This window comes from Ipomoea nil, unplaced genomic scaffold (genome assembly GCF_001879475.1).
Source record: "Ipomoea nil cultivar Tokyo-kokei standard unplaced genomic scaffold, Asagao_1.1 scaffold0317, whole genome shotgun sequence".
Classification (NCBI taxonomy): domain Eukaryota; kingdom Viridiplantae; phylum Streptophyta; class Magnoliopsida; order Solanales; family Convolvulaceae; genus Ipomoea; species Ipomoea nil.
In genome coordinates this window covers 275701-303615 of record NW_017616745.1, presented here as the reverse complement: position 1 = coordinate 303615, position 27915 = coordinate 275701, and the positions used below count along the sequence as shown (strand labels likewise).

The 27915-nt window shown below is 38.5% G+C and overlaps 3 protein-coding genes across 4 annotated transcripts; 2 read left to right on the top strand and 1 right to left on the bottom strand.

Moving 5' to 3' along the window:
* The first annotated feature begins 857 nt into the window (after positions 1-857).
* LOC109165351 (putative ubiquitin-conjugating enzyme E2 38) lies at positions 858-3190 on the top strand. Its single transcript, XM_019314074.1, has 7 exons — positions 858-862; positions 1098-1397; positions 1434-1818; positions 1909-1969; positions 2074-2213; positions 2290-2610; positions 2747-3190. The coding sequence occupies exons 1-7, from the start codon at positions 858-860 to the stop codon at positions 2978-2980; spliced, it is 1446 nt and encodes a 481-aa protein (XP_019169619.1). The 3' UTR covers positions 2981-3190.
* Positions 3191-9654: 6464 nt separating this feature from the next.
* Positions 9655-11640, top strand: LOC109165341 (putative ubiquitin-conjugating enzyme E2 38). The gene is made up of 6 exons (XM_019314063.1): positions 9655-9708; positions 10068-10526; positions 10617-10677; positions 10782-10921; positions 10998-11309; positions 11428-11640. The coding sequence occupies exons 1-6, from the start codon at positions 9655-9657 to the stop codon at positions 11638-11640; spliced, it is 1239 nt and encodes a 412-aa protein (XP_019169608.1).
* A 264-nt stretch (positions 11641-11904) lies between these two features.
* LOC109167663 (ataxin-2 homolog) lies at positions 11905-14778 on the bottom strand. Of its 2 annotated transcripts, none has more exons than XM_019316747.1 (3): positions 14481-14778; positions 13915-14208; positions 11905-13409 (listed from the first exon to the last, which is right to left on the bottom strand). In XM_019316747.1, exons 1-3 carry the CDS (start codon positions 14634-14636, stop codon positions 12213-12215), a joined length of 1647 nt encoding a protein of 548 aa, XP_019172292.1. In that variant the 5' UTR covers positions 14637-14778; the 3' UTR covers positions 11905-12212. The 2 variants fall into 2 exon arrangements, with proteins under 2 accessions (XP_019172292.1, XP_019172300.1); XM_019316755.1 differs by having other exon boundaries at positions 13915-14205.
* Between the last annotated feature and the right edge of the window lie 13137 nt (positions 14779-27915).

The window sequence follows — 27915 nt, the reverse complement described above, 5'->3', positions numbered from 1 at the left end:
TACACTTAAACTCATAACAGAATGCACATAATCTAACATAATATATAATACACATATACTCATAACAGAATATACATAAACTCTTAACATAAAATCTGAACAATAAAAACAACGTCGTTTTGGGCAGGGCGCACAATGCATTATGCACCCTGGTGCACAGTATAACGATTGCTGTCTAACTGACTCGTGACTAGTATTACAATAGTTATTGAGTGAACCGTAGTCCACGGTTCAAAAACGACGTTATTTTATGTAAAAAAAATTTATGTGAGCCACTGCAGTATACTTATAACTCATAATATACATTATTTTAAAATATAACGTACATTATTCTAATTTTTAAAATACATTATCTTATTCCAAAAATTTTATTATTCTAACATATAATATATATTATTCTAACTCATAATTCGTAATATACATTATTTTAACTGATAATATTCAACGACGTTATTTTGAGTCCACACAATAATTTGTCATAGTATTACTATTAGCACAAGCACAAACACAAGACGTGGTTTTGTTTTAAAAAAGACGGAGGGTAAATCGGGGAATTCATAAGTCTTAGGTGGAATTGCAGGCAATCCACAAGAGTGATGAGGTCCAGCGTAGCATGTAGAGGTCTCGTGATGGAGTCCACGTGGCAATAACTGGTTTACCCGACAAGGCGCTACTCTTCTCTCTCATTACTATTTAGTCATCGTCACTGGAGTGCTCAGAATTTCTCTCTCATTACTTCAATCGGGGTGTGTACGTACATACTGTGAACGCCATTGTCTCTGCGAGATTTAGCTGTTAGGGTTCGCGATCGGAAGCGTATTCCAGAAGAATGGAGGTGGTGAATAAGTTCATGCATAATGAGGTATCGGTGTTCCCCAGATGAACTATGAGTGTTTATGCGGTATCTGTTTCACTTCTTTGAACGAGTATAGTTTTACAATTTCTCTTCTCCGTGTTTCTTGGGTGTTTGGCGCCATTTCTTGATGATGTGTTCTTTCTTTCTTTCTTTCTTTCTAACTGTAATCTCCGATGCATTTTTGTTGATCTTTTGCTTTGGTGTTTTTGTGTTTGTTCAAAGTGATTTTCATTTTCTGTAGCTTGGCTTGCCTCTTTAAGACCTGTGGAAATAGTTATTACTTATTACTACTTGAGGAAATTACTGTGATTAAATCATTAACACAGCTGGCGTTTAAAAGTTTGATTCTATGTTGGAGTTTGTATTGTTTGGCTAATTCAGCTTGTGTTTCTTCCAACACTAAGGATGTTGAGTCCTCGGATGCAAGTGATGGGGTTTGTGAGGATTTATTGTGCGATGACGATGTGGTTTGTGAGGGTGAATACAGTGATGAAGAGAGTGACTATATGTTTGACAACGACAGTGATGATGATGACTACGACAATGATGAGGATGACTATATGCCTGAGTACGACAATGATGATGATTCTGATTACCTGAAATTGCAAGCGCAATTTGACAGTATTGATTTGCCTGCTGGGGTAGAGGCGGATGTGTCTTGGTTGAATAATCCTGCTCCTAGCTCAACTGTTGCCACTTCTGTTTCTGCACCCCAAGATTGCTCTTCAGCTCAACCTGCTGGTGTAGGGACATCTGCAAACTTCACATCTCAACCTGTTGGAACAAACATTGAGCCTTCCACTTCAAGCAGTTCTGCAGGACAGAGTTGTAGTGGGAAGTGTGGTGATCAAGATGGTGATGGTAATGAAGTCATAAGAAAATATCGACATTTCAAAAATTTTGATCTTGTTGATGCTCCCTCAGACCACTACTACTACAATAAGGACATCCTGGGGCAGCGGGTAAGAAATACCATCACCTTTGCTCTTCTGCACCATAATTTTCTTGGCTACTATGATTATGTTAACCTCTGCTTGTGTATTTCTTAACAGCCCAAGGCATGGTTGAAGAAAATTCAGGATGATTGGGAGATTTTGAAGAATGGTTTACCTGGTGAGTCGAAATCTCTTAGATAAAGTAGAAATGCTACCAATTTTTCCTAATAACTTTGTTTCACAACAATGGAACTTAATCTCTTTTCTCAATCTGTTCCACAGATTCCATATATGTGAGAGTATATGAAACAAGGATGGATCTTCTAAGAGCGGTCATTGTTGGAGCACAAGGAACTCCCTATCATGATGCTCTTTTTGTGTTTGATGCCTATTACCCTCACACATATCCTGATAAACCACCAGTACGTATTTGTTCAAGTGTCCTTATTATTGTCTTGTGTATTTTGTTAAACAGATTTGTATTTTGAGTTTTGACAGATGGTTTACTATTACTCTGGTGGCTTGAGACTGAATCCTAATCTGTACGCCGATGGAAAAGTCTGCCTCAGCCTTCTCGGCACTTGGCCTGGTGAAATTCATGAGAACTGGCAGCCAAAAAAATCAACCATGCTGCAAGTTTTAGTATCTATACAAGCTTTAGTTCTAAACGCGAAGCCATTCTTTAATGAGCCTGGATCTGATGGATCTGAAAATACTTATGTTGGTGTTGTGGGGGAGCGAAGGTCCAAAGGTTACAATGAACAAGTGTTTGTCCTCTCCTTGAAAACAATGATGTATACGCTTCGAAGGCCTCCAATGGTATGGTATGATTGATCTTCTATACTATAGGCAGCTGTGTATTTATGCTCTAGCTTTTTATTAGTATGTTTTTTGTTATTCCAAGTTTTGCATTCCCATCAGACATCTGGTTTTAATCTCCATACGAGTGTTTCAGAATTTCGAAGACCTTGTTATTGGTCACTTTCAGACGCATGCACATGATATCCTGTCAGCATGTAAAGCCTACATGGAGGGTGCTGCAGTTGGTTCTGTAGTCAAGGGAGAAATCCAGGGCAGTGGTGGCTCAGAAAAGTTTAAGGGAGAAGTATCTAAAATGGTGAATGGCCTTATTTCAAATTTCACTAAAAATGGTGCCAAGGACTGTGACAAGTTCAGACTCACCAGCTAATACCAAGCATATATAGGAGGAGCAACATTATTCTGATTAAATTTATAATGCTACCTACTTGATGTATGTGCTTTATGCACTCTCCTTAACTGTGTAGAGTAGAATATGTTAGGGGTGTGGATGATCTGCTACTGCTACTGCATTGCATATCTTAATATGCAAACAAACATTTTAGCTGCTGAATCTTTATCGGATGCACAGATTTTTCAATATTGCGCTATGGTATAGATGTCCCCTTGAACATAAGATGATATCCAACACATCTCTGCACCGCAATAATAACAAAGGGTTTAAACATTACAACAACATAAGCAAGGAAAGAGACTCACGACCAAATAATACAGTGCATCTCTTCATCTTATATATACCAAATTCCCAAGCTATTCATACTACATTTTATTCATTGTCATGTAGATTAAAACCATTACGGTGATTGTCGAGCTGGGTGGGGGGTGGGGAGATAGTTGTATGTCTCAACTAACCTCTTAGCGATTCCTCCAAGAAGAATGTCAACTGGACAAGTTACGGTGGTGATTTATCTTTTACCATTCTCTCTGAGAGTGTAACACCCCAAAAACTAGACATATTGAAAGCATTCAAACTTAGGAAAATAAGGACGAAATCTAAACATCAACATATAAAATCCAACGGAAGCTAACATAGTAATAGGGATGTCATGCCACATCTAGGCCATCCAATCTAGATGCATATGCTTATACAAACCACTAGTCAAAAGTCTACAAGTCCAAAGGCTCACAGGCCATAACATCTGAGCTAGAGAAAGGGAAAACTAGTCTAAACCGGGGTTCCATCTATCGTGCTCTCGGATCGACTAAACACTTAAATCACAAGGTATAACAACCATTAGCAAAAATTTCTAAGTAACCCACTCCAACGCGTTGAAATACATAATCATATACTTTATGTAGGAACCGTTGGTAGAAAACAAATAATAATCAAATAAAAAATTGACTATTATTTTCTGGAAAGAAGGGAAGAAAAATTTGAAGAAAAATGACTAGTGTTTGGTGTTGGGTTTTTGCAAGAGTCAAGTGTGCACTCTTTCCTTAAAACCTTATTTGCCACCTCCCGTAGATGCTAGGAGCGTTGTGGCCTAGGCTTCCCAGGATAAAACTTGCTATGATCCAATGTTTGAGCATTCAAACAAAGGATCCGGCGAGCAAGACAATGGCTATGAACACAGTATAGCTAAAGAAAGAGTAGAAGCAGAGATTTTTGAAGCTGGAAAAGTATACTTTCGTGCTGTGTTAAGCTGTGTGTAAAACTCTACTGCCTCTACCCTCTCTTATATAGGGTTGAAGGAGCCAATAGCCTTTATTATGGCAATTAAAAATGACATTAAAGCTGCCTTCCAACAGCTATAACAGCAGGCCAGGCCACTACCTGGGAATTGAATTCAGAATTCAAAATTGGAATTAATAGACAATTAATTCCGTAACAGATGAACTCAATCCCCTCATTAATTCCGTAACAGATGAACTCAATCCCCTCAACAGTCAGAACTTTCGTGTTCCTGACCGTTAGCGTACAGGGTTCGGTCTCAAGAGTTGTGCTCTCGGCGCACCACAACCTCTCGTGCTCTCTTGTAGCACGAGAGTAGGCGTGCTCTCGGTTCGGTTCTGGCCGAACCCGAACCAAGTGGCTCTCTTGTAGCACGAGAGTAGGCGTGCTCTCGGTTCGGTTCTGGCCGAACCCGAACCAAGTGGCTATACCAGTTGGAAAATCCGTTAGCGTACAGGGTTCGGTCTCAAGAGTTGTGCTCTCGGCGCACCACAACCTCTCGTGCTCTCTTGTAGCACGAGAGTAGGCGTGCTCTCGGTTCGGTTCTGGCCGAACCCGAACCAAGTGGCTCTCTTGTAGCACGAGAGTAGGCGTGCTCTCGGTTCGGTTCTGGCCGAACCCGAACCAAGTGGCTATACCAGTTGGAAAATGATACCAAAGTTTGGCATAACTTAGCCCGCAAGGCCAGCCAATTTCCGGACGACATTCGTGTCGGCGTACACGAGCTCAGGCTTGATAGCTCGGGCTTGAATCAAGCCTTTTTCAATCTCTGCTAGTGGAATTTGATTTGCACCCCCCCCCCCCCCCCCCCCCGCGCGAGAGAGCCTCTATGCTATACAATTCTATAAGCTTCAAAAGAGCTCTTGTATATAAGGGGGGAAAATCTTCATTCCAAAGCAATGTGGGACAAAAAGCTCACTTTTTCCCTTCATTTTCCAACTCAAATGGGTCTACTTTGAGAATCAATATCTCATTCACCCATTATCCGTTTTGAGCGTACAATATATCGATCTCTTCGTCTTACTACGAAGAATCCGAATCCACTTTAATCCGACCCAAATCGGAAGTGGACCCCACTGATAATTGTACCACAAAATAGCCACTTAACATGCCATTTTAAGCTATTTTTCCAACACTTTATAGATAAAAACTATTTTGAGACTTGGGAATACATAAGTATATCCTTAAACAACTCTAACTTTATAAATCACGGGGAATAGAGGTAATACACCGACCATACAAGAAATGTACTCAACAATACCACTCAATACCAGGAGACAACGATATGGATCAATTCAAGAAATAGAGATAACGAATCAAGAGATAACAAGTAACTAGTAAGGTAAGGTAAGCACAATCATCAACAAGGTAGTTCTCAACAAGTAACACAATAAATCAATCACCGACAACGTTCCAAATCCCCAAAGGACATACCCAAACCAAGTCATTCACCGCGTAGTCATCACAACGACTTGAATCAAGTGGAACAGTGTGAGGGCCTAGAACTAATAAGTACCGCAGGGTCAAAGGACCCTAGTATGGATTTCGCGGGGTCGTAGACCCGATTGAGATTTTCGTGGGGACACTAAGTCCCGATTATGGTTTCCGCGGGAGAGGACCCGATTCATTTTTTCCGCGGGGACACTAAGTCCCGATTCAGTAACATCCACGGGGATCTAGTCTCGATTCAAATATACCATTATCTCGAATCCCAATAAGATAAAGTTCCCACTATCCATCACACCAACTCAATCAACACAACAAGAGTTCAATACACAAGAAATCTAGAGATACAAAGCAAAGGTATAGATTTCACAAGAAGTGTGTACAACAATGGGTAAGCTCAAACAATAGCTCAATCGAAGAATCATCAAAGATAAAGTACAACGAATGTACAAGCTCACAACGATAGATCACAATGAAAGGAATTCACAAAAGAGATACGAAGAAGATATTCCAAAGGCAATACAACGAATAGTTAGGCTCAACTATCAATTCAATCAAGAATCAAGAAGGTTATCACACACTAGTACCAATAAGCAACGTAACTAGCATGCACGCCAACAAGGTAATCACAAAGGCTCATACGAATAACATAAACTTTATTCGAATCCAACGAATCACAATATTGGATTACAACCACGATTCAAGACTCATAACCTAACCATAAGGTTTACAATACATCGCTCTAGACTTACAAGACATCAATAAAGACACACAAATATTTGGGGATCAACAAAATCAAGAAGTCAACAACATCGTACCAGTGGGTGGTTCGGGCAGGTGCAAAAGGTCCCGCCGAAAACCCATGGCGTACCAGTGGGTGGTTCCGGTGGGACCCAAAGTACCCGCCGATCCCCTTTCGAGAACCAGGAATCGGCGGGTGGTTTTGACGGGTGGCAAACTGCCCGCCAGGAGCCCGCTGGTAGCGAAACCTGTAGAAGAAAATCATCTCGGAAAAAATTCCAAGAATGTGCAATCCAAGTCCAAATACCTCAATACTCACATCAACAACAAATGAGACTTGAATAGAAGGAATAGTTTATCAAATAGCATCAAATAACCTTAAATACAAGCTCTACAATAGCATAATCACAAGAATATGCATCACACCACACAAGATCATCAATAAAGCATTTATACAAGGAAACTAGGTTTTGTTGGACATAGGATTACCTTCTTAGCTTATCCAAATCCTTCCAAAATCCTCCGAGATCACTCTTGCAAGTCCTCTTCAATGGGCTCTTCATTAATAACCCCAAACCCAACAAACACAAGAAAAAACTTGATGAAGAAGATGCAAAACCAAGAAATAAGACTACAAACACCTAATACTTACCCCTCCTATGCTTGGTGATAGAGAAAGGTGAGACCTTGCTTGGCTTTCTTGATTGGGAAGGTGAGGAACTCTTTGGGTAAGGTGGGAGAAGGGAAATGGCGAGAGAGAGGTTGTAACACCCCACTTTTCTTAAATCTTATTAATAAATACTTAGCTTAGAAAGGAATACTAACAAACATAATAATCTTACTAATCAACTTTAAGAGGTGTCACCACCATAATCACCACACACAGTGATTGCACAGGCAAGGAAAAACATCTAAACAAGGTCAGACTTACTAACTTTAAACAAACTTGGGGAATGAAACTCCGGTGTCCAGCACCATCAAAACATCTAGATCAGATAAGTCTACAACCAAGTCTCAAAATAAACATACTGATAAGAGTTTAGACTACAACTAGCACACTAAGCTAATCTAGTCTAACTCGATCGCTCTCAAGAACTGGGCCCACCTGAAAGGGGTTAACAAACAAACAAGTAGAAAACAACCAGTTAGCACGAAACTAAGTATAACGCCACTCAACACTGTAAAATACTACAGTATATACTTTTTGAAAACATTCGTTTCACACACTTAGATCAAGTATTCTCAATCACTTAAGCAACATTCAAACATGCTCAGCAGGATTTCTATATGCATGCAACCTAATTATCAAATAGACATACTTTCTCAATCATTTAGCTAATCAACAATTTCATTCTTTCACATACATATCTTATCATGGCGATATACACTAATCATGCTCAAATTGATGGTTAATAATATACTTAAGTTATAACAAGCAATCTCATGCTAACATATATCTCAACAACAAAGAATTAATTTCACTTTTGGTCCCACAACTTTTGAGTTCTTATCACTTTTGGTGCACAACTTTAAATTTTTTCACTTTTGGTGCCTAATTTTGTTATTTTTATCAGTTTTGGTCCTTCCAGCCAAATTGATGGTAAAATATTTCCGGATTTTATATTTTAGGGACAAAATCGTCATCCAATTTAAAGATCTTCAATATTTAAACAAAAGAAAAATCATATTAAAAGGAAAAGAAGAGTTTGTCAATTGTCGAAACTATAAATCCCATAGATCTGTCTGGTTTCTGCCCGTCTTCCCCATTATTCTCATCGATCAAACACCTATAGATATGATTTTAAGTGATTTTGTTTAGATATTGAAGATGCTTCCTTAGGATGACAATTTTACCCCTAAAAATATAAAATCCAACAACATTTCGCTGTCAATTTGGCCGAAAGGACCAAAACTGATAAAAATAACAAAGTTAGGCACCAAAATTAAAAAATTTTAAAGTTGTGCACCAAAAGTGATAGAACATCAAAAGTCGTGGGACCAAAAGTGAAATTAATTCCAACAACAAACTCATATCATCATATAACCCAATAAGCAATCTCATAATATCATATATCTCAATAAGCAATCTCATGCTATCATATAACTCAATAAGCAATCTCATGCTATCATATAACTCAATAAGCAAACTCAGCCGATCTGGCGGGAAAGCACGGCGGTAAAGTTTACCGCACGCTTTGAATCTTAGGACTTAGGGCGCCACTGAAGACTGTTATTTGGACTGGGCTTTGCGTCGAGGTATATGTGCCGGACTTCCAAATGGTTGTTTTGTTGGGCCTTTAAAAATATGAAAACCCAAATTGAATACTAGCAATCATTATTGTGTGGAAAGCTTTGTCGACCATATTTAATATATTATAAAATAATGTACATCTAGTTCAAAAATAGTATACTTTTATTATATTAAAAATGTATTTTGTATTCAGAGAAAATACATTATTTGAATAATTCAGTACACAAATAATGTACTTTTTTTAGAACACAAATAATGTACTTTTAAGTATCTTAAAAAATGTAGATTCTTTTATGATCCATACAACACTACATTGACCATGGTCTACACAATAATTTGTCCTAGTATTACAATAGTTATTGTGGGAACCGTGGACCGAGATCCAAAAACGACGTCATTTTTACGTAAAAAAATTTCACGTGACCCACTAAAATATACATTTTTATAATTCATAATATACATTATTTTAAAATATAATGTACATTATTCTAATTCTTAAAGTACATTATCTTATTCTCAAAATTTCATTATTCTAACATATAATGTATACTATTTTAACTCATAAAATTCAACGACGTTATTTTGAACCGTGCTCCATACAATAATTTGCCCTACTATTACTATTAGCACGTTGTTTTCAAAAAGACGGAGGGTAAATCCGGGAATTCAGAAGTCTTAGGTGGAATGGCAGGCAATCCACAAGAGTGATGAGGTGGAGCTGAGGTCCAGCGTAGCATGTAGAGGTCTCGTGGTGGAGTCCACGTGGCAATAACTGGTTTACCCGACTTGGCGCTACTCTTCTCTCTCATTACTATTTAGTCATCGTCACTGGAGTGCTCAGAATTTCTCTCTCATTACTTCATATACTGTGAACGCCATTGTCTCTGCGGGATTTAGCTGTTAGGGTTCGCGATCGGAAGCGTATTCCAGAAGAATGGAGGTGCTGGAACTTGAAGGCTTGGCGGTGAATAAGTTCATCCACAATGAGGTATCGGTGTTCCCCAGATGAACTATGAGTGTTTATGCGGTATCTGTTTCACTTCTTTGAACAAGTATAGTTGAATTGGCTATGATCGTTTTAGAATTTCTCTTCTCCGTGCTTCTTGGGTGTTTGGCGCCATTTCTTGATGATGTGTTGTGATTAGTTCGAGTGTGTAACATTTTCTTTCTTTCTTTCTAACTGTAATCGCCGATGCATTTTACTTGATCTTTTGCTTTGGTGTTTTTGTGTTTGTTCAAAGTTCCCCCCCTGATTTTCATTTTCTGCAGCTTTGCTTGCCTCTTTAAGACTTGTGGAAATAGTTATTACTACTTGAGGAAATTACTGTGATTAAATCATTAACACAGCTGGCGTTTACAAGTTTGATTCTATGTTGGAGTTTGTATTGTTTGGCTAATTCAGCTTGTGTTTCTTCCAACACTAAGGATGTTGAGGGTTCTGCGTCTGCATATGAGTCCTCGGATTTATTGTGCGATGACGATGTGGTTTGTGAGGGTGAATACAGTGATGAAGAGGGTGACTATACGTTTGACTACGATAGTGATGATGATTCTGGGGTAGAGGCGTCTGTGCCTCCTAGCTCAACTGTTTCTGCACCCCAAGATAGATCTTCTGGTGGAACAAACATTGAGCCTTCCGCTTCAAGCAGTTCTGCAGGACAGAGTTCTAGTGGGAAGTGTGATGATCAAGATGGTGACGGTGATGGTAATGAAGTCATAAGAAAATATCGACATTTCAAAAATTTTGATCTTGTTGATGCTCCCTCAGACCACTACTACTACAATATGGACATCCTGGGGCAGCGGGTAAGAAATACCATCACCTTTGCTCTTCTGCACCATAATTTTCTTGGCTACTATGATTATGTTAACCTCTGCTTGTGTATTTCTTAACAGCCCAAGGCATGGTTGAAGAAAATTCAGGATGATTGGGAGATTTTGAAGAATGGTTTACCTGGTGAGTCGAAATCTCTTAGATAAAGTAGAAAGGCTACCAATTTTTCCTAATAACTTTGTTTCACAACAATGGAACTTAATCTCTTTTCTCAATCTGTTCCACAGATTCCATATATGTGAGAGTATATGAAACGAGGATGGATCTTCTAAGAGCGGTCATTGTTGGAGCACAAGGAACTCCCTATCATGATGCTCTTTTTGTGTTTGATGCCTATTACCCTCACACATATCCTGATAAACCACCAGTACGTATTTGTTCAAGTGTCCTTATTATTGTCTTGTGTATTTTGTTAAACAGATTTGTATTTTGAGTTTTGACAGATGGTTTACTATTACTCTGGTGGCTTGAGACTGAATCCTAATCTGTACCCCAGTGGAAATGTCTGCCTCAGCCTTCTCAACACTTGGGGTGGTGAAACTCATGAGAACTGGCAGCCAAAAATATCAACCATGCTGCAAGTTTTAGTATCTATACAAGCTTTAGTTCTAAACGCGAAGCCATTCTTTAATCAGCCTGGATCTGAAAGTGTGTCTGTTTCTGTTGAGAGGGAGCAATGGTCCAAAGTGTACAATGAACAAGTGTTTGTCCTCTCCTTGAAAACAATGTTGTATACGCTTCAAAGGCCTCCACTGGTATGATCTTCTATACTATATTTATGTTTTTTTTTTTTGGTTAAAATTCCATTATTTTGATTATTACTCCATACTAGTGTTTCAGAATTTCCAAGACCTTGTTATTGGTCACTTTCAGACGCATGCACATGATATCCTGTCAGCATGTAAAGCCTACATGGAGGGTGCTGCAGTTGGTTTTGTAATCCAGGGCAATGTAGCTGAAACTCCTCCTGTAAGTGGTGGCTCAAAAAGATTGAAGGGAGAAGTATCTAAAATGATGAATGACCTTATTTCAATTTTCACTGAAAATGGTGCCAAGGACTGTGACAAGTTCAGACTCACCAGCTGATACCAAGCATATATAGGAGGAACAGCATTATTCTGATTAAAGTTCCTAGTTTGCAATTTGTAATGCTACCTACTTGATGTATGTGTGCTTTATGCACTCTCCTTAACTGTGTAGAGTAGAATATGTTAGGGGTGTGGATGATCTACTACTGCATTGCATATCTTAATATGCAAACAAACATTTTAGCTGCTGAATCTTTACAAGGATGCACAGATTTCTCAATATTGTTTGGCCAACACTACTAGAGATTAGAGAACCTTAATCTACTCCAAACTTGGCATATCATGTAAGATGATATCCCACACCAATAATAACAAAGCGTTTAAACATTACAACAACATAAAAAGCAAGGAAAGAGACCACGACCAAATAATACACTGCATCTCTTCATCTTATATATACCAAATTTCCAAGCTATTCATACTACATTTTATTCATTGTCATGTAGATTAAAACCATTGTCGCACTTATCAGGGGTGGGGGGTGGGGAGATAGTTGAATGTCTCAACTATCCTCTTAGCGATTCCTCCAAGAAGAATGTCAACTGGACAGGTTACGGTGGTGATTTACCCTTACCATCCTCTCTGAGAGCCCCCAGAGGAATGCCCATTCAGTCTATCAAGTATGGCATTGAAATCAACAGTCTGACCACTCTCCTCCAGTCTTTGTATCACAGCAATGACATGATCACCTCTGTAACCCATACTCACCAGTTTCTCAATCAATTCATTGTAGGGATGGTTGCGCACCATCTGTGGCGGACGAGTCATTACACTAGTGTTGGCAGCCGGCTGTGGGTTCTGCATAGGAAAGCTGGATGGAGGATAACCACCATGTGAGAAGTGAGGTTGTTGGGTTGGATGAGTCCTTGCTCCTTCCCCATCATACATTACATAAGCATTTCCTGGGGCAAGTGATGGGTGGGACCCACCAACTCCATACCCATCACCAGCTGCACCAAATGTGGGCCTCAGATGCTGAGCAGGAGCCTGTGGTTGAACTGGCCTACCATGCCCCCCATACCCATAAGGCATTCCCTCAGGGCGGCTAGCAACCGTTTGAGAAATCCCAGAAAAAGGCACTTGCATAGAAACAGTACTAGGAACCATCTCTGGAGTAGGGTTTGATTGACTGGGCAGATAAGAGGGATAAACAGCAGGTGATGATGGTCTAGCTTGCTGTTGCATAGACGGTGGCTGTGGCTGTGGCTGTGGCTGCTGTTGTGGCTGTGGTTGTAGAACTTGCTGGGGTAGCTGGGGCACCCACTGCTGCTGATATGGAGGTACTCCCTGAGTTTGTGGGGTCTGATTTAATTGAGATTGCACAGGTTGTGGTGGCAACCTTGAAAAGTCTTGTGCTTGTGAAGTCCTGTACTGAGAGTCAGATGGCATGTATTGACTTTGAGACAATTGATTAGGTGCTTGTGGCATCTGAGGTTGAGGTAAATAGTACCCCGGTGATTGTGCGACACCTTGGGATGGAATTGGTGCGGGAGCTTGGACAGGTTGCTGTTGCTGTTGCTGCTGCTCCACAGGTCGGGTAGTATGTGAAGCCTGTGGTGTTAACTGATGTGGTAGTGCAAGTGCCAGTTGCTGCTCATGTACTTCATTATCACCCCTTTTGGTATCTGGAGGCTGTTTAGTTCTCTCCTCGTTCTCTTGGGAATTGCTACCTGATGAATCCTTCTGTGCAAGCTGAAGCTTGGCCAGTTCCTTCTGAGCTTCAACAAGTTCTTGCTTATCTCTCAGAATCTGAACAGACCTGTGCACCTACAAAGAAATAAAACCAATCAGACACAAAATTAAAGTTGAAGAATCTCTATTTCCCTACTTTTTTGCAAGATGGGAAGTGCACAATTTTCAAGTAATGTAATAGATGGCACTAGCACACACAATTTAATTTCTAATGGCAATATTACTTGGTGGAAACTCATCCAATAGACCCCTAAACCTGCTTGTGATGACAACAATGGTGGTTGAAAGGATTTCATGCTCTGGGCCATAAGGCTGCTAAAAGTCAGTTTAGCACGGTTTCTCGGTTTTTATTAATAATATTAATCTAGCAGAAAAAGAAAATTATCATTATCTTACACTTTTACAGTTTAAAAAGGGCTGTGATATTTTCAAACTTCAACTCCATCGAAAAGCATGCCAACAAATATAGAGCATTATGAAGTATATTTCAAAATCTGCTTCAGAGAGGAATAGATGAGATACAGCAGTTATATCACAGAAGAGTAAGATAACTTGTGCTATGATAAATATAGATATGTACCTCTTGGAGATTCTTCTCAAGAGACTTGAGCTTGGTATCTGCCTCTCCATGATCCCGTACCAAATCAGAATGCATTTCTCCTATGGATTTATCAAGATTGTAACAATATAATTCCAGCTGAGACAGCCGTGAACTTATTCCCTCAAGGAAACGCATCAGATTGTCAGCATATTTCTTCACAGTCTTCTCAACAATAGCACCAACATCTTGATGAACTGAAGATTCCTCAGGCGGACTATAAGCAGGAGCAGGAAACATAGCTGTTCTTGTCATTCTGTTTTTGTGAAATTCCTGCTAAATATAAAGGGTATAGCTTTATTTAAGAAATCAAAACTAATAAATTAGGTGAATCAAAATTTTGTATCTTTAATATTTCAAATATCTGCTGAATGTGGACTATGATTCTAACCAGATAACAATAAGCAAATTCACTAATGAAACGGTTATTGAGTAAACTCCGAAACTTAACCCACTATTCAAAAAACCCTAGCTGAGAATCAGAGATATAAACACGAAAAGTGAAATAAATTTAAACAGGAGACAGGGTGATAAGAGAAAGGGAGTACCTTTGCGGAGTTGGAAGCAGTCACTGGATCAGAGTGATTTCCATTAGTGTTGTCCTGATTGGCAAAGTCATCGTAGGAGCAAAGAATATCATCTGACGCGAAATCAAAGGCTTTAGAACCCGGATTGTTGGCCCGACTCGATGATCCGGAAGCCATGACACACAAATCGAGAAGCAATTAGGGGTTTATGGAGATTGCAATTGCGAGTACTTCCAGATATAAAAAGTGGAGAGAGAGAGCGATCGTACGGACTATTTTTGCTTTAGCTAAACTTCTTCGCATACCAATTGCCAAAGAGGAAGAAGCCAACTGTATTTTTACATTATTATTTTTAAATAATAAAATACATTTCATTACGGGAAGTATTATATTATATACTCCGTATTATATATTATCTGTTACTGTACTTATGGGTGGGTTTAACGTGAAAACTGTGGAAACCATAGGTTGAGCAGCACAGTATAACAAAAATATCTTTTTAAAAAATCATGTGTAGTTACACAATCACTTTTTTTGGTTGAAAAATTTGTCAAATTCAATCATAAATCAATTTGTCATCTTTACCAAGTCTAATTTATGTCATGTCTAGATAGTAAAAGTAACTATCTAGAGGGCTGCCTTCGTGAAGTCTATATCTAAACCTTCCACGTATAAAATAATCATAGTCATCTTCACTAGATAGTCTTATTAATAATCACAGTTGTCTTCTTTCTTCTCTCAAATAGTTGTCTTCTTTATTTCAACCAATGGTTATCTAAAAAATAATTTAGAGTATAATTTACACATTTAGTATCACTTAAGCATTAGAATATCATTACAAATTAAAAGTAACTTAATAAATAACAATGAGGCTATTTATGGCGGAAACTTTAGCATGTAAAGAGGCGCTATCTTGGAAGAAGTGTAGGCTAACCTTAGTTACTTTGCAGACCGACTGTTCTCTTCTTCGCCGCAATTTAACTACTCCTACGGTAAAGTTTCAATCATATGTTGGCATTGAAAATCATTCGCTCTTTTGTTTCTTGTTCTATTTACTTAATTTCTATAACTGCCAATGTTCTATCTCACACTCTAACTTCAGTGGCCTATTCACATGCTAACACACTGTATTGGGACTCTGTGTCGCCTGACTTTGTTTATGTTCTTATGCAGTAATCTACTATTGTTGGTTTTGGCTTTCAAACAAAAAAAACAATGAGACTATTTTTTGTCAATGACAGATTTTTTAATTAAAAATCTTAATAATTAATACTATTCGCTTGGATAAAGAAAGAAAAAAAAAAAGATTATGAATTTCACACTTTTTCTTTTTTATTTATTGGCTTAGCATAGCAAGGAAATATAATAGAGTGCTAAGTGGCAATTTATTGTTGGAAAAAATAGCTTAAAATGGCATAAAATGGCATGTGAAGTGGCTATTTTGTGGTACAATTATCAGTGGGGTCCACTTCCGATTTGGGTCGGGTTAAAGTGGATTCGGATTCTTCGTAGTGAGACGAAGAGATCGATATATTGTACGCTCAAAACGGATAATGGGTGAATGAGATATTGACTCTCAAAGTAGACCCATTTGAGTTGGAAAATGAAGGGAAAAAGTGAGCTTTTGTCCCACATTGCTTTGGAATGAAGATTTTCCCCCCTTATATACAAGAGCTCTTTTGAAGCTTGTAGAATTGTATAGCATAGAGGCTCTCTCGCGCGGGGGGGGGGGGGGGGGGGGGGGGGTGTGCAAATCAAATTCCAACTAGCAGAGATTGAAAAAGGCTTGATTCAAGCTCGTGTGCGCCGGCACCTGGGGGCACGAATGTCGTCCGGAAATTGGCTGGCCTTGCGGGCTATCATTTTCCACGAAAGGTGCAAGGGCCGAAACTGGATGATTGAATTCATCTGTTACGGATAGAGGCAGCATTTTCCACGAAAGGTGCAAGGGCCGAAACTGGATGATTGAATTCATCTGTTACGGATAGAGGCAGTAGAGTTAAACACACAGCTTTACACAGCACGAAAGTATACTTTTCCAACTTCAAAAAACTCTGCTTCTACTCTTTCTTGAGCTATACTGTGTTCATAGCCATTGTCTTGCTCGCCGGATCCTTTGTTTGAATGCTCAAACATTAGATCATAGCAAGTTTTATCCTGGGAAGCCTAGGCCACAACGCTCCTAGCATCTACGGGAGGTGGCAAATAAGGTTTTAAGGAAAGAGTGCACACTTGACTCTTGCAAAAACCCAACACCAAACACTAGCCAATTTTCTTCAAATTTTCTTCCCTTCTTTCCAGAAAATAATAGTCAATTTTTTATTTGATTATTATTTGTTTTCTACCAACGGTACCAACAGTCTTAAAACCTTAATTTTTTTGTTTTCCCGTTGGTTGTTTTCTCGAATTTCCTTGAAGAAATGGAGAACCCCGAGTTGCCAATCGTTAACAATGGGGAAGAAAATGTTGTTGAGAACAACAATGGAGGAAACGGCAATAATGTTGCTAATTCCCAAGCTACACCAGTGAACGTTGGTTCACAAGATGGTGGGAGCACTGAGGGATATATTCCCATGTCTCGGGTACCTACGGTACCGAGTGGTTCGGCTGAAAAGCCGGAGAAGTTCACCGGTGTTGGTTCGAACTTCAAGAGGTGGCAACAGAAAATGTTGTTCTACCTAGCAACTCTCGGCTTGGCAAGGTTCTTGTCCGAGAGTGTTCCCGAGTTGAAGGAACAAGATGCACAATCCGTGATGGCGGTTGGCTATTGGAAGGATTCGGACTTCCTTTGCCGAAACTACATCCTGAATGGATTGTGTGACACGCTATATGATGTATATCGAAAGATAAGCACATCAAAAGCGTTGTGGGAAGCTTTGGATCATGAATACCGAAGTGAGGATGCCGGCTCAAAGAAATTTGTAGTTGGCCGATTCCTCGACTTCAAAATGGTTGATTCAAAGACCGTGCTAAGTCAGGTAGAAGATTTGCAATTAATCTTTGATGAGATCCGTGACGAGGGCATGGTGCTAAGTGAAGCCTTCCAAGTGGGATCTGTGATCCATTTGTTGCCTCCAGGTTGGAAGGACTTCAAGAACTACCTTAAGCATAAGCGAAAGGAGATGAATCTAGAGGACCTGATCCAGCGACTCAGGATTGAGGAAGGGAACAGGACGAATGATAGGAAGGCTCCTATCGTTGTTGGCGCTAAGGCCAACGTTGTGGAGCACGATAAGAGCTCCAAGAGGAACAAGAAGGACAAGCGAAAGCTAGGTCCGAAAGGTGGCGTTACCAAGAACAAGTTTCCTGGTGAATGCTACAATTGTGGCAAGCATGGCCACAGAGCATCTGAATGCAAGGCTCCAAGGAAGAAGAACAAGAGTTCTGAAGCCAATGTTGTTGGAGATAGCAATCAGAAAGAGGTCGAGATTAGCCTTTCGGCTATGGTGACCGAGGTGAACCTCGTGGGCTCAAACCCTCGTGAGTGGTTCATTGATACCGGTGCAACCAGGCACTTGTGTTGCAACCGAGAGATGTTCAACACCTTTGAGACTGTTGAGGGTGAAAAGGTAAGGTGTGGATGGGAAACTCTGCTCAGTCTGCTGTGGAAGGGATGGGCAAGGTGGTTCTGAAGATGACTTCCGGGAAGGAACTAACGTTGAACAACGTGCTGTATGTTCCTGAGCTGAGGAAGAATCTTGTGTCTGGCTCTTTGTTGAACAAGCATGGCTTTCGCATGGTGTTCGAGTCAGACAAAGTAGTTTTGTCCAAGTTAGGGATGTTTGTTGGTAAAGGATATGTAACTGATGGGCTCTTTAAGCTCAGTGTAATTCCTGTTATCAATAAAAGCAAAGTTAATTCTGTTTACTTGCTTGAGTCTTCCAATTTATGGCATGGTAGACTAGGTCATGTTAACTTTAATTCTATGCGTAGATTAATTAGCATGGACCATATTCCTAACTTTAATATTGACACAAATAACAAGTGTGAAATTTGTGTTGAGGCAAAACTAACTAAAGTACCTTTCAAATCGGTTGAAAGGGAAACTGAACCACTAGAATTAATCCATAGTGATTTGTGCGATTTTAGATCGATACAAACGAGAGGTGGTAATAAGTATTTTATCACATTTATCGACGATAGCACACGATACTGCTATGTGTATTTGCTTAAGAGCAAAGATGAAGCCGTTGATAAATTCGTTCTTTATAAGAATGAAATGGAAAACCAACTTAATCGGAGAATTAAGAAGGTTAGAAGCGATAGAGGTGGTGAGTACGAAGCACCTATTGGTGACTTCTGTGCAAGTGTAGGTATAATACACGAACGTACGGCACCTTACTCACCTCAATCGAACGGTGTTGCCGAACGAAAGAATCGTACATTGAAAGATATGATGAATGCGATGCTTATAAGTTCGGGCCTACCTCAAGATGCGTGGGGTGAGGCGATTTTGACAAGTAATTACCTTTTGAATAAGGTACCCCGAAAGAAGCTCGATAAGACTCCTTATGAGCTGTGGAACGGTAGGAAACCTTCCTACCAGTACCTGAAAGTGTGGGGGTGTCTTGCCAAAGTTTTGGTGCCAACACCTAAGAAAGTAAAGATAGGTCCTAAGACGATGGACTGTATCTTTATTGGCTATGCACATAATAGTAGTGCTTATCGATTCTTAGTACACGAGTCCCATAATCCGGATGTACACGAGAACACGATAATAGAATCAAGGAATGCATATTTCTTTGAAAATATATTTCCTTGTAGGTCCAACGAGGGGCCAAGTACGTCAAAACGAACGTTTGACGAAACTATGGATAATGATAGTGGGGAATCCGAGAGAGAACCCGAGCTCGAGCCGAGACGCAGTAAGCGGGCGAGAGTTGGAAAATCATTCGGTCCTGATTTTCTAACTTACTTGTTAGAGTACGATTCGGGTACTCTAACTTGTTTATTAGAAAATGAACCCGATTTTCTATCTTGTTTGATAGAGAACGAGCCTCGAACGTATGTAGAAGCCATGACTTCTACGGAAGGACCAATGTGGAAAGAGGCTATAAAAAGTGAAGTGGATTCTATTCTACAGAATCACACTTGGGAACTGGTTGATCTTCCTCCGGGTAGTAAACCCTTAGGATCCAAGTGGGTCTTTAAAAGGAAGATGAAACCGGACGGTTCCATCGAGAAGTATAAGGCTAGGCTTGTAATCAAGGGTTACAGGCAACGCGAGGGCCTCGATTACTTCGACACATATTCTCCCGTGACGAGAATAAACTCCATTAGAATGATACTTGCCATAGCCGCGTTGCGGAACTTGGAAGTTCATCAAATGGATGTGAAAACCGCTTTCCTAAATGGCCAATTAGATGAGGAGATCTATATGGAACAACCCGAAGGGTTCGTGGTTCCGGGCCAAGAAAGGAAAGTGTGTAAGTTAGTTAAATCGCTCTATGGTTTAAAACAAGCGCCTAAGCAGTGGCACGAGAAGTTTGACCATGCGATGTTAACTAACGGGTTTAAAATAAACGAAAGTGACAAATGTGTCTACGTTAAGGAAACGATAGACGGCTACGTCATTCTTTGTTTATATGTCGATGATATTCTCATCGTTGGTAGTAATGATCGGATGATCAAGTCTACCAAGAACATGTTAAACGCGAGATTTGACATGAAGGATATGGGTTTGGCGGATTTAATCCTCGGGATTAGAATCATTAGAAGACCTGATGGTCTCGTGTTGAGCCAATCACATTATATTGACAAAATCCTTGAGAAATTTAACAAGGATGATAGTCAAGTGGCTAGGACACCATTTGATACAAACATTCATCTAACCAAGAACCACGGAGAAGGTATTTCACAAGTGGAATATGCTCGGGTTATTGGCAGTTTGATGTATCTTATGAGCTGTACTAGGCCGGATATTGCCTATGCGGTTAGTAAACTCAGTAGATATACGAGTAACCCCGGTGCTATGCACTGGAAGGCAATAGTAAAGGTTATGAGATACTTGAGGTATACTCGTGATCTTGGACTGCACTACGGAAGATATCCCGCTGTACTTGAAGGGTATAGCGACGCGAATTTGATATCTGATATTAAGGACTCTAAGTCCACGAGTGGCTACGTGTTTACACTAGCCGGTGCAGCCGTTGCATGGAAATCCTCTAAGCAAACTGTGATAGCTAGATCCACGATGGAATCTGAGCTGATAGCCTTGGACAAAGGTTGTGAAGAGGCTGAATGGCTACGCCATTTTATAGAGGATATTCCTAATTGGGAAAGACCGGTACCTCCAATATGTGTGCATTGCGATAGTCAAGCCACAATTGGGAGAGTACAGAGTCATATGTATAATGGTAAGTCTAGACATGTGCGTCGTAGACATAATACCATTAGACAACTGCTCACAACTGGTGTTGTCTCGATTGACTACGTAAAGTCAAAAGACAATATAGCGGATCCGCTGACCAAAGGGTTAGGAAGAGAAGTTGTGGAGAAGTTGACACGAGGAATGGGACTACTGCCCTTGGACTAAAAAGTTCTATAGTGGATACCCAACCTAGCTGGCACCTAGGTTCAATGGGACAACTAAATTATGGAACGGAGCGCGTCACTGTGGGGGTCTCGGACTCCCTACCACTCCTCGTTAAAACAGTGACTCCCGCAAGAGGCTAGCATATTAATACTTTAATGATTCTTGAGTATGCGGGATACTCGAGAAAGAATCACCTATGTTAGAGAGAAGTGAGGGTCGCTTCAAAGGAGAATTGTTGGGCACAATTCTTTAGAAACTCTCGCAGAACCAGGAACGGTGACCCACGACCAAAACGGGCACACTCATGAGAGCAAGAGCATGGTTGGGAGATTCCTGTGTGAGATATGTCATCGTCTACACAAACGGCAGTCGGTTCAAAGACATCGCGTTCTACCGTACAGCCAGTAGAGTAAACATGTCTTTACGAGGGAAGGTTCAAAGGGTATAGTGACTCCCTACCTATCCTATGCAGGGATCGACCGTTTGAACACAGTTGTTTCCGATTTCAAAATACCCCGAAAATCAATTTTTCATTCATGTGGGGGATTGTTGGAAAAAATAGCTTAAAATGGCATGTGAAGTGGCTATTTTGTGGTACAATTATCAGTGGGGTCCACTTCCGATTTGGGTCGGGTTAAAGTGGATTCGGATTCTTCGTAGTGAGACGAAGAGATCGATATATTGTACGCTCAAAACGGATAATGGGTGAATGAGATATTGACTCTCAAAGTAGACCCATTTGAGTTGGAAAATGAAGGGAAAAGTGAGCTTTTGTCCCACATTGCCTTGGAATGAAGATTTTCCCCCCTTATATACAAGAGCTCTTTTGAAGCTTGTAGAATTGTATAGCATAGAGGCTCTCTCGCGCGGGGGGGGGGGGGGGGGGGTGCAAATCAAATTCCAACTAGCAAAGATTGAAAAAGGCTTGATTCAAGCCCGAGCTCGTGTGCGCCGGCACCTGGGGCACGAATGTCGTCCGGAAATTTGCTGGCCTTGCGGGCTAAGTTATGCCAAACTTCGGTATCATTTTCCAACTGGTATAGCCACTTGGTTGGGTTCGGCCAGAACCTAACCGAGAGCACAACTCTCGTGCAACAGAGTCCACGAAAGGTGCAAGGGCCGAAACTGGATGAGGTCGAAAGTTGAGACCGAACCCTGTACGCTAACGGTCAGGAACCTGAAAGTTCTGACTGTTGAGGGGATTGAATTCATCTGTTACGGAATTAATTGTCTATTAATTCCAATTTTGAATTCTGAATTCAATTCCCAGGTAGTGGCCTGCTGTTATAGCTGTTGGAAGGCAGCTTTAATGTCATTTTTAATTGCCATAATAAAGGCTTTTGGCTCCTTCAACCCTATATAAGAGAGGGTAGAGGCAGTAGAGTTAAACACACAGCTTTACACAGCACGAAAGTATACTTTTCCAACTTCAAAAAACTCTGCTTCTACTCTTTCTTGAGCTATACTGTGTTCATAGCCATTGTCTTGCTCGCCGGATCCTTTGTTTGAATGCTCAAACATTGGATCATAGCAAGTTTTATCCTGGGAAGCCTAGGCCACAACGCTCCTAGCATCTACGGGAGGTGGCAAATAAGGTTTTAAGGAAAGAGTGCACACTTGACTCTTGCAAAAACCCAACACCAAACACTAGCCAATTTTCTTCAAATTTTCTTCCCTTCTTTCCAGAAAATAATAGTCAATTTTTTATTTGATTATTATTTGTTTTCTACCAACGGTACCAACATTTATATCGTGCACCAAGGCGTGCATTGCATTGTGCGCCATGATGCAAAACGACGTCAATTTACATAATTGTATAAAAAAAAATACAAATAATCGTATAAACAAATACACATAATTGTATAAAAAAAATACATATAATTATATGAACAAATACACATAATGATATAAACAAATACACATAATTACGTCGATTTCCTTTCACGCCTCTTAAAATGACGTTGTTTTGAGAGGCGCGGGGCTCACAGTGATGGGCTCGCCGTGGTGCAGGGTATAACGATGGGAGCTAATCATTTATAAACTTCTTACTTAGAACAAGGCCTAAATGTTATACTAAAGATGTAATATTCCAAGAAACGAAATGGTGGGCTGCATAGAAAACTAAAGCCCACTATTTTGCAGGGGGGATTTAATGAGTCCAATTTCAATCTTTTGGGTTCTAGAAATCAATGTGACAAAATTGAAACAAATCTATAGGCCCGACAATACTACACATTTCTTTTCTTATGGTGATAAAGAGAAAATTACACTTTTGGTCCTATGACTATAGGGAATGTGGTAATTTCAGTTTGTGACTTTTAAAACTAACAGATTTAGTCCTTTTAGTACGCTTTTTTTTACACATTAAGTCCTTCCAGCCAAATCACCGGTGAATTTTGGCCGGAAAAATACAATTCCTTAATTTATTAAATATTTGGGGGGTAAAATGGTCAATTCAGATTCTACTTTCTTCTTCCTTCTTCTTCCTTCTCCTTCCTACTTCTTCGTTCTTCTTCTTCCTTCTTGATGAACATACAGCACCGGACTGGTACCAGCACCATCATCGGCCTCCTTCTCAACCATCCTAGCCTTCGAACTCAGGGGGCAGTCCTCTGTAACATGGCGATTACTCCCACAGTGAGTGCAGAGCTGGGGAAGATTCTCAAAGGAGATGGGTTGTTCAAAAGAGCTCCCACCTGGCAACATCCATTTCTTCACATAAACTCCAAATCAACTTCTACTTCAATTCGTTTTTCAAGTTTTTTTTTTTTTTGGGGGGGGGGGGGGGGGGGGGGGTTAATACGAGCATACGTGCTCCAATTTGGGATAACCTGATAAATTGTCTCTCGATATCGTCCACTGATTGCTACTGTCCTCACTTGCATCCCTTTCAATGTAAAATGTTCAAAATTTTGGTCTTTATGTTTATTTAATGCTCAATTTTACTCCATCTAATCATCTATTAAATTGAATAGTTTTGGTTTATTTGTTTTTGGTGAAAAGCTGACTTCTTTGCATAGTTGCTCTTTACTTCATTCTTTTTTGTAGAATGTTTTGAGGGAAGAAATCTGTTTGTTAGTTCTGTTATGTGGACTAGTGTAAGTAGGGTAATTAGATCAAGGGGTTGTTATGGTGCAAATAGAGCTAAAGGGGTCCACGTTTTCAGATTCTTAGCATCAATGGGGGTTCCAGGTCTGCAAGTCCTCCCAGGGGAAGAAGAAGAACGAAGAAGTAGGAAGGAGAAGGAAGAAGAAGGAAGAAGAAAGTAGAATCTGAATTGACCATTTTACCCCCCAAATATTTAATAAATTAAGGGATTGTGTTTTTCCGGTCAAAATCCATCGGTGATTTGGCCGGAAGGACTTAATGTGTAAAAAAAAGCGTACTAAAAAGACTAAATCTATTAGTTTTAAAAGTCACGAACTGAAATTACCACCTTCCCTATAGTCATAGAACCAAAAGTGTAATTTTCTCTGGTGATAAATTTCCTTGCGAAAACTTCAAAAATAGTGATTGAGTGGAGTCTTCCTAAGTTTATTTGAAGATCAGTTTAACATTTCTCGTTTACAAATGGTTTTCAGTTGGCATAGGCAATTCTGTTTTTCCTTTGTGAGTATTCCATCCTGTTGATTAAAAAAATACATAGATCAATATTTTTGTTCCATTCTTGTTTTTTAACTAACCAAATAAGAACACGTGGATAGACCAAAATATTACCATTATAATTTTCAAACATTTCTTTAATCAAACAAATTTTATCTCGTTCAATGATTTTTCATCTTTCTCAATCTACCACCACAATCGAGTGAGTGGACCAAATCAAGAGAGTTTCAATTCAACAAATAACGTACGTACAACAGATGTGTGGTTGGAGTGCAGTGAGTGCGTTTCTTTTCCAAATAAATTTCTATAGCTTTAGGTCAAATTCTTTTACTACAGACTGTTATCATTGAACTTCTAGAAACCATAATTAAAGTTGTCTTGTTATTGCAACAACTAATAATGATCACACAAATTGTGATTAGTGCGGGTATGGAAAATGATTATATGTTGTTTGCAAAAACGAAATGGACCACGACTCTATCTATCATACACGCCACCCCTTCAACTCATGCATAAAAATCATAATTAAGAAGCTTCTTACGTTCATTGATTTTTCTCACACTTAACTTTACCAATCGTTATACCGTGGACCAAATTCATAGTGCGTGAACCCTGATCCTAAACGATGTAATTTTGACGGCGACGGTTTATTGTTTAATTCACGTTATAGGATTTTTTTTTTCTATGTAAAGCATGTGTATATGTCTTGTGTTATGCGTTTTTGTGTCACATGTTATGCAATTCTGTACTTTAAGCGTATGGATTTTGTACCTGAAATAAAGTAAATATAATATGCGCTTTTGTGTCTTGTGCTATGCATTTTTGTCTTGTGTTATGCATTTTTATGTCTTATATTATGCAATTTTGATATGTACATGAACTAAAATAAATATAAAACATGTGTATGTGTCTTGTGTTATGCGTTTTTGTGTCTCATGTTATGCAATTATGTACCTTTAGTGTATGGATTATGTACTTGAAATATATTAGTAGTTGTGTAACACACAACTTATTGTGTCTTATCCTACGAATTTATATATTGTATTATGAAATTATGTACCTATAGGACATATATTATCTATATAAATTAGATTTGAGAATAAGTAAATATGTATATAACATGTGTATATGTTTGTTGTGAGTTTAATTTTGTGTCTCAAGTTATGAAATTTTATACCTTAAGAATATTGATTTTGTACCTAAAAATTTAAATTTATGTTGAAACATGAGAAATGAGATACTACAGGATCTGTTAAAATTTAAATATCAAAACATTGTTTTGATTCAGGGTCCACAATGCTATGTGAACCATGATCCACGATATAAATTGCCACCAATCTCATTGGAATGTTGGGTCAACAAATTGGCCCAAGGGTGATTTTTTTTTTTAAAAAAAAATAAAATAAAAATTTAAGAGGATTTTTTAATGACAAGAAAAATACATAATATTTTTTTTGGGTAAAAGAATAAAGTTGAATTCACTCAATTATCTCTTCCAGGCCCGGCAACACATACATAAAATTTTTGGTGCATGTATATGTGTGTGTACACACAAATATAGTATTAAATCTTAGGTGGCGTATATAAGCATCGCTTCATCATATTTGTTTGCCTTGTGTGAACAATTGGAGTTCGGTAGTAGGTGGACTTAACAAAGTGAACTATATTTAATTAAAAATATGCAAGAGTTTTCCACATGTCTTCTCAATATAATAATAATTAATTAGCCCGTATGGACAGCTTAACTGGTCAGTGAAGTTTGAAAAAAATGACTAGAGAGGCTTCTTATGCGCAATAAGCAAAGGTTTAACTTTACCATGATTCACATCCCCAGATGCTCTATCAGATGTGGGGAGTCCTTGGAATTGGGGATTCAACCTCTTGGGAAGAATATAATAACTCATTAAGTCTTTTATTAAAACTAAATTCAGGTCAACATACAGTCGACCAACTTGACAGAAATCATACATTGATACATCATTTTTACTTTTTAGTAGTAGAGATAATATTTTTATTTAAAGCATGAAAATGACATCTAATAAATAAATTTAATTACGAAAACGACCTCCATATATATTTTTTAGTACAACGACCTCCATATATAATTATGTATTCTTTTAATTTTGGTGACTTTTTTTAGATAGCCGCCACAATTTTTGCACAACATAACTCCGATTATATTGCTTAGTGGAACAATTTATCATAATTATTATTAATTCCAAACTTGCAAGCTTATGATAAACTTATTATTATTATTATTATTATTATTTGTGGTATGGAAACCAACAATCATCGAACATGTAACCTTATGGTACAATAATAAGCATATTTTATCCACTTAGACAACACAATCATCCCTTTTAGGACAATTAATTATTATTATTATTATTATTATTATTATTATTATTATTATTATATTATTATTATTATTATTATTATTATTATTATTATTTTAGGTGATGATGGAAACCCTTGAGTTACAACCACTACTATTCTCAAAAAAGAATCACAAGGAAGTAAATCAGCATAGGTTATTCATAATGAGAAGTCAAACTTAATTATTATTTTGCTTCTTCTCTCAACTTAATTATTATTTTTACTTATACAATTTATTAATCTTATTACAAATTAATGTAACAAAGAAGAATGTGACAATATTCTTTGATCAACCACGGGACAAAATCAAGTTCTTGCTCATAATTAGTCATAAAGACATAATGGCCTTGTTTGGTAAATAGTTAGTCTATCAGTTAATTTTAATTTATTTGACTATTATTAATTATTTGATTTGGTGAAAAAGATCAATATAAGTTTTTGGTTCATTATATTTTTGTAACTCCAAAATGCTAAAATTCAAAAAGTTACTCCAAGTAACTTTTTCAATTAGTTTTTTGAGAAAAGAAATTATTCCAAACAGCTATAATAGCTAACAACTAATTTCTCAAACACTTTCCTACAACAAGTTAATGTTATCAACTAATTATATCCTCTAATTAACCTAATCAACTAATAGCTATCAGTTAACGACCGTTTACCAAACAGGGCCATTATGGATGTTTTGAGGAATCGTAGAGTTAGTGAGTAACGAATTGAACGCTAATAGGTGTTGTTTGTGAGGTACCACCTCTCCTGCTGATAAAAAAAAATGTAAAGTCATATTAGATAATAAAAATGATTTATTGCGTATTTAATAATAATAATAATAATAATAATAATAATAATAATAATAATAATAATAATAATATAATAATAATAATAATAATAATAATAATAATAATAATAATAATAATAATAATAATAGTGTAGTACGTACGTGTA